This window comes from Haemaphysalis longicornis, unplaced genomic scaffold (assembly GCF_048455015.1).
Source record: "Haemaphysalis longicornis isolate Haplotype H1 unplaced genomic scaffold, Haemaphysalis longicornis Haplotype H1 scaffold_2, whole genome shotgun sequence".
In the NCBI taxonomy this organism is placed as follows: Eukaryota; Metazoa; Arthropoda; class Arachnida; order Ixodida; family Ixodidae; genus Haemaphysalis; species Haemaphysalis longicornis.
Genome location: NW_027526295.1, coordinates 53211806 through 53218817, shown reverse-complemented (window position 1 = coordinate 53218817; position 7012 = coordinate 53211806). Strand labels below are relative to the sequence as shown.

Sequence of the window (7012 nt, the reverse complement as noted above, 5' to 3'; positions counted from 1 at the left end):
CAGCAACAAAGGCGGGGTGCGGTCGCTCCGTACTCGTCAATATACCATTGCAGAGAGCTAGCGAGTGAAAATACAAGCTACTAAAAAGATTCGACAGATGGTGCGTACAGTCCAGGCGCTATAACGCGAATTTTCGAACGCACAGTGGAGAACGTACCGGTACGTCAGTGACACTGCGGAGGGGAAATGCGAAAACATACCGGTACGTCCGTGACAGCAAAAGGGCAACTGATTTTAGGCAACTGATTTTGGCAGCTTCTGTTATGACTGAATCAGTTGTTTGTTGTAATGCATTTACAAGGCATGGTCTGAGCGGTATATTGATATAGCCAGCGAAAAAATAAAGCAGGTATTGCCGAGATTTCTAGCAAGAACTGCCAGAGAGTTCATACTATGCATAGAAGAAAAAAAAATCTCAACTTACCACCTGCTGCTTTCTGCTGCTCTGCCGTCGCAGCTGGGAGCTGGCCACCAGGAATGACGGCATCATTCCCTGAAATGATACAGTATCATGCACAAGAACGCAGTGAAGGCAACTTGTGACAGGAACATGTGCTCCAGCAACATGAGGGTACTTTAAAAGCAGCTGGTCTGATACTAATTAGTAAAATTACAAAACTGTGCAGAGACTGCTCACAAGTATACTTTACAAACTTTCTCAAATGAGCCAGGCTGAAAGTTGTGGCAGCCAGCAATCTCGCTTCTAACGCCCAAGGATGCGAAGTTCGATCCCGGCTGCGGTGACTGCTTTTCTGATCGAGGCAAGAAGCGAAAATGCCCATGTTTCTAGATTTATGCACACATTAAAGATCCCCAGGTGGCCCAAATTAATCCCAAAGTGCACCTCATAGCCCAAGTCTAGCTTCGGTGCGTAAAACCCCACAATCAATCAACCAATCAGTTTAAATTCTAACGACACGCATCAGCAAGAGCTGTAGAGATGTTGTATAAAAACATCAACATTTCATGCTATGCACTACCAGAAAGAAATTCTAACTTACAATCAGCCACCTCACACTCCTCTGCCATCTCAGCTGGCAGCTGGTCAGCAGGGATGATGTCATCATCCTCTGCAATAATAGAGTATATGTGCACATGAACGCAGTGAATGCAAGCTGAGACAAACACGTGCTCCAGCAACACGATGGGTGCCTCAAAAGTAGCTCATCAAATACTAATGAGTAAAAATACAAACCGATGCAGAGACTGCTCACAAATAAACTTGCTCACAAGTAACCTTTGTGAGTAAATTTCTCGAATGAGCGAGACTGGAAGTTATGGCGACCAGCAATTTCATTTCTAACAACGTACAGATGCAGGAGCTGTTGAGATATGTAAAAACATCGACATTTCATGCTATGCACTACCAGAAAAAAATTCTAACTTACGATCAGCCACCTCACGGTCCTCTGAAGTCGCAGCTGGCCCCTGGTAACCTGGGATGATGCAATCATCCTCTGCAACAACAGTGTATGTGCACACAAACGCACTGAATGCAAGCTGGACAGAAACACGTGCTCCTGCAACACGAGGGTACAGTAGAATCTTGATAAACGGAAATCGCTTAAACGGAACAGTTGCCTGGAATTTGGTTGGTTTTGTATTGAGATAACGTAAAAAAACTCTCGGTAATCAGAACTAAAATTTCCGCATCACCGTGTAAACGGAACCAGAAATGGAACTTCTTGTGAAATCCACTGGCATGAGAATCAGCTTTTTACGGTTCCGGCTGTTTCGTTCTTGTTTTTTTTTTCTTCTTCCATGCTTTTTTAGCCTTGTTGGCCTTGTAAGCTTCGTCTCGTAAGTGGTTAGCCGTGTTAGCACAACGAATGCAACATCGCAGTTCTTGTTCCAGTCGTTCGGTCTCGATTCTAGACGCCGAGGCTACAGGGCTCACATCGTGTCGCCTCGTTCGTGCCATCGTTGTGCTATTCGTCCTTCATTACCACGTTGCCGTATTCTAAATTCGGTGGCTCGTAAGCACTCACTAAGTTGAGGCCTCTAGCCTCCGTGAAGATGCAGTTGCAAGGACTCAAACAAAAATAATCGACGCACTTTGTAGTGCACAGCGACTCATTGTTGCCAAATCAACTTTGTGAATGCTGTGCCTACGCTTCTTGTAGTTTTCTTGCTTTCTGAAAACTATCAGCTGCAGTCACTTTCTAGTGGTTAGAGTTCCATGAAATGGAGTTAGAAGTGTGTACGCACATAAATTTGAACCTTAGAACATCTCTCAGTAAACGGAACTCCTGTTAAACAGAACTAATTTTTCCGGTCCCTTGAAGTTCTGTTTATCGAGAGTCTACTGTACTTCAAAAGCCCGTCATCAAACCATGGTGATTATTTAAAGTGACAAACTAAGCAGAGACCACTCACAGGTAGAACCTGTGAATTAACTTCCTTAAACAAGCAAGGCCAAAAGTCGTAGCAATTTAAATTCTAATGACATACAGGAGCACAAGATACAAAGACTCAAACAGCTCGCTGTGTGTGCCACCCCCTCACACCAACTATCTGGCTTCTTCGAGAATAGCATGAGCCCTTCCCCTCGTGACATAACTTCTGGCAACTCTGCAAAATATTCGAAAACCTAAAGCACTACATCCAGGACAAGTATACACAACTGCTGTAGATGCACTAGTACACCATTATAATTTCCAAAAGGGTAAATAATAACACCATCTTTTTCTGACTTAAGCAAGGCAGGAGGCAAAATATTTATACTCGGTTACAACTCAAGAACGGCACCACCTCATGTAGTGTATCACTCCGCCAAAGCGCCGGACCCGTGACGTCAGTGCGCGCGCGTTTTGAAAGGGGTTTGCTATGAATGCGTGATATCGTCTGCCTTTTCTCACGCAGTTTGTTTGTCGTCACTGGAGTCGTTTGTAAGCATATTAAGTCCACAAAATCACGGGAACGGCCCAGGCCATGTTCAAAATATCCCAGTAACGCCCTACTTGCGCCGCGCGGAGAATCATCCGGCTACGGTGATAAGGCACAGCGGCAACTTCCGGTGCCGTTCTTAAGTTGTCACCGAGTATAGTACCTCCAGTTCAAAAAATGAAAATAGTGATATCTGTTGAGAGGTATCTGCTGGAAGCTATCATGTTCTGCAGCCAAACAGGGCTAGCAACATTGACACTGTAAAGAAGAGATGATACTGGCATATTTTTTTGCATACCTGGGTATTGTCCCACCAGGTCCTGTCCCGGACCGTCCCCATTGGCTGCAAAAAAAAAGTGTCTTTGAGCACCACCTAAGGACTAGTGAACACAACCATTACCTGCACCAGGTGGCGGTGGCAGAATGAATTCTGCGATGACCTCGCCTCTGGGGTCTGGCCGCAGCTTACGTGCCTCGTCACGCGCTATTTCTGCAATTGCAACAAAAAGGTAAAACTTCAAATGCAACCAAACCTCACAGTGATTCTGCTGAAGCGAACAGCAAGATTAGGGGTGCCTATTAGGAAAAAGGCACTCAATGAACTAAACAGATCTTGCAATTTAAGGTTCTGTTTAAATAGATTTCCTTATCTGCAACCTGAAATCTTTCACTACGTTGGCTATTTAAGTACAAATACATCACCAGTGATCGATGCTTAATATCACTGATTTCAACATGTTTCTCATGAACCCAATGCACTCCAAGTCTAGGCATCCCACTTGTAGAATCAGTTTAAATTTACCATTCTGGTGACAGATTTTGACAGCTTTTTTTGTGAGCTGAGGTGCAAGTTATGAAAGGGGGTGTCGCTGCTGTGTTTGACAAAAAGGCAAGCTGCTTATGGTTGTGCTGCATTGCCCAAAACTTTTCTCGATCAAAAGGCTCCTAGCAAGTCAAATGTCAAATTATGTTGTCAGCTTTGCTATCTGACAACGTTTTGGAGTGATGTTTATTTAAAAATGCCCCTAGCTATTCACTAGTGGGCATTGGTTCGAAGAATGGGTAAATTTATTCTGCCCAAAACCGATTCCTAATGTCCCCCGCATGCTTAACAAGCGGACCTGGCATTTTAAGCCAGTCTCCAGCAGTTTCGGTTTCATTTTTGCGTTGCAAAATGCATATCTGGCACTACTACACAGCTACCCAACTGCAACTTCGTTGTCAGTCAGCGTCCATCGCGTTTTTTTTTTCCTTTTCACCTGACCTACCCCGCTGTTAAAATAACACTACAAACCACCTGGCCAAAGCTTCCCCCTTTGCTGCAACAAGTAGTACACCTTACACTGTACATGTATCCTTTGTGCCTGCAACAGTTGTACTGGACTGGCAGAGTGGATGCAATGCAAGCAGAACTAGGTACTGTTGCCATTAAAGTTGGGATTGACACAGTAATAAGAGATATGTGCTTACCAATCTTGTCCAGCAACGCCACCGTCATGGCCTTTGCCTCTTCAAGCTCTTCCGCCAGGCGCTTCACCTCCTTCTGAGCCTCCTCTTTTTCATCCCTCTCCCTCTTCAAAGCCTTTTCAGAGAGGTCGAGGGCAGCCTTCAATTCAGACACAGCCCTGTCCCGTGACTTACTGGGCTGAAAATTAAAAAGCCCCCACAAGGTGTTTTCAGGATGGACTGGCAAGGGCAACTTAAATGAAATGTTTCCTTTGCTTAACTCTATTTAGCTTGACCTGGTCATAGAGACATTTTGTTAAGTTTTGCACTGTGTGGGTATTTAGAACACTGGACCCTTGATATACAGTAAGACTCCGTTGATACGTTCTCGTTTCATACAACTTCCTGCTTACTATGCTCTCTATTTTGAACTCTTAAAATGCCGCATAGCGTTACGCTGTTTTTTTCCCGGTTACTACATCCCTGGATAACACAATTTCCTGGTAAGTATGTTCAAAGTTTTAAAAACTTTATCGAACTACAACTGGACGGTACATTTTACGGTGAACAAAAAATGTGCTGACATGCATGCAGACTCAGTCTCACACCCACGGCGCAATGAGCAGGTGCCGAGCCACAATCGGGTCGCCTGGGTCACCGTGGCGGTTTTCCTGCAGCGCATGGTAATGCAGCTGCCTCTATCGCCTGTATAACGACGTCCCAACGTGCGAAATGCTAACTTTCAAATATATCGTGGTGGAATCGTGCCATGAAGCAGCGCTGGCACTGGGCGAAGCCTCTGAGAAATGTGGCGGTAACGACAAGAAGAAAGAGGTGGTGTCTCCCGCGGCCACATATGCTCAGGCCGTAGTCAGCTTGGAAGCGGTGCGGAGCTACTTTCACGCTAAGGACAATCACAGTGCACACAAAAGTGCAGTGTTTAGAAAAGGAGGTCTTGCTCTCAAATGGCCGCAGCATGCAGGCGTTGATAGACATGCACACGTGAAAAAAGGCGATTAGATGCTCACATCTGTTTCTAGATTTTTTTTTTTTACTGCGGCGGGTCATACGTTTCCCCATTTTGTACGTATCTCACTCACGTATTTCTGTTGAAACGTATCAACGAGGTTCGACTGTATAAACTATGCTTAGCCATTTATTCCACAAGATAGGCAAATAGGTAGAAATGCACTTATAGTTTCCCAGGACCTTTGTTATAAAGTAGTGAATGGCTACCCACTTATAGCTTCCTCCTGTATGCAGAAAATCTCAGCGGTCGGCGGGATTCCACTATGTCAAATACATATACAATGGTGCCATGCTAAAATTAACATGCAACAAAACTGGCCAAAATTTCTGCAGTTTTTCAAGCAGGGGTAACAAGGCAATCAAATATCAGGCTTCATGCCTTGCCCCATTCGAAATAGAACTACGATAAAAAGATTTACAAACCGATGCATTCTGCGAGGTGTTGAAATCCTCCAGAATGTGCCTGTGAAGGGTGCTGGAGGCCTCCAGCTTCCTCTTCTTGGCCTCCTTGGCTGTTGGCAGAGCCTAAAGGTTGCAGAAAGTACGTAATTCACTTGCTCTACAGCTAAATAAAGCAATGAATGTTTCGCGTACACGCTTACTTATTCAATAATCTCGCTCGTATTTTCACGTTTAGGTGTATTTTTTTACAGTTACAAATGTTCTCACACAACTTGCATGCTGAGAACAAACCATTACTGGCTGCACACACAGACAACCCACCTTTTTCTTGTCCATTTTCGGCACTTCAGCTTGCAGTATTCGTGGGAATGGCTCCCTCATACTCTGTATTTTGGTCCGCATGGACACCAGCGAGTCTGAAAAGTAACACGTATAAATAGGTTTCCCGTTTACCTTGAACTCCTTAAATGAATCGAAATACTCATGTCCACAATGTCGGTTTGCGGTACCCATTGCGTTACTTTTTTCACCTAGGTCTTCGCTGTCGCTGCGTATGCTTTCAGGGCTGCACGCTAACAGACCGCGTTAGTAAATTTACAGATCTGCATAACTGAATCTACTTGAATGATAAAGTGTCACCGTGCCGTGGTCTTATAGGCCTCCGTGTTTTTTTGTTTTTTTTTCTCCTTTGGACGCATCTTACGATCGTTGCATAGGCAGGTCGCGTGCGCGATTTTTTAAAATTAGTGCATATTTATTTGTTTACGGTCGTAAGAAATGCCAACTAAAACCTTTTTTTGCGGGCAGTAGAGGGTGTGTTGTGTTTGCTTACCTGCCAAGGCGTGAACAAATCCTGGGTAAAAACCCTCCACTTTCCGATCTTCGCTAATCCAAAACGCTTGGATCTTCTTGGAAGGATCGAAGTCCTCTTCCCCTTTGGGTGCAAAACCTTTCACCAGGTGAACTGGTAGGATGCACTTGAAATTGTCATCGTACTTGACGTACGCGAGCATGTTAACGTGCTCCAAGCACTCCAAGGGCGAACGAGGAAGCGCTGTCACAGAACGGAGAATTTTGCGCTGTCACAGAACAGGGAGGATTTGCGCTGTCCTGCCGGTGCTGCTAGGCCACAAAAGCATGGAGGACGCACAAAAGCCACAAAAGAATTTGGTGTGCCTCACTGGTGTGCCTCCCTATGGAAGGCTTCACAGGTCAACTTGCTTTATGATGATGATGATCCGTGTTGACC

The 7012-nt window shown here is 44.9% G+C and overlaps 1 protein-coding gene across 1 annotated transcript; it reads right to left on the bottom strand.

Moving 5' to 3' along the window:
- Positions 1-342: 342 nt before the first annotated feature.
- LOC144167971 (uncharacterized) lies at positions 343-6776 on the bottom strand. Its single transcript, XM_077697080.1, has 8 exons — positions 6596-6776; positions 5785-5873; positions 4357-4531; positions 3287-3376; positions 3185-3229; positions 1389-1457; positions 1002-1070; positions 343-493 (listed from the first exon to the last, which is right to left on the bottom strand). Exons 1-8 carry the CDS (start codon positions 6774-6776, stop codon positions 387-389), a joined length of 825 nt encoding a protein of 274 aa, XP_077553206.1. The 3' UTR covers positions 343-386.
- Between the last annotated feature and the right edge of the window lie 236 nt (positions 6777-7012).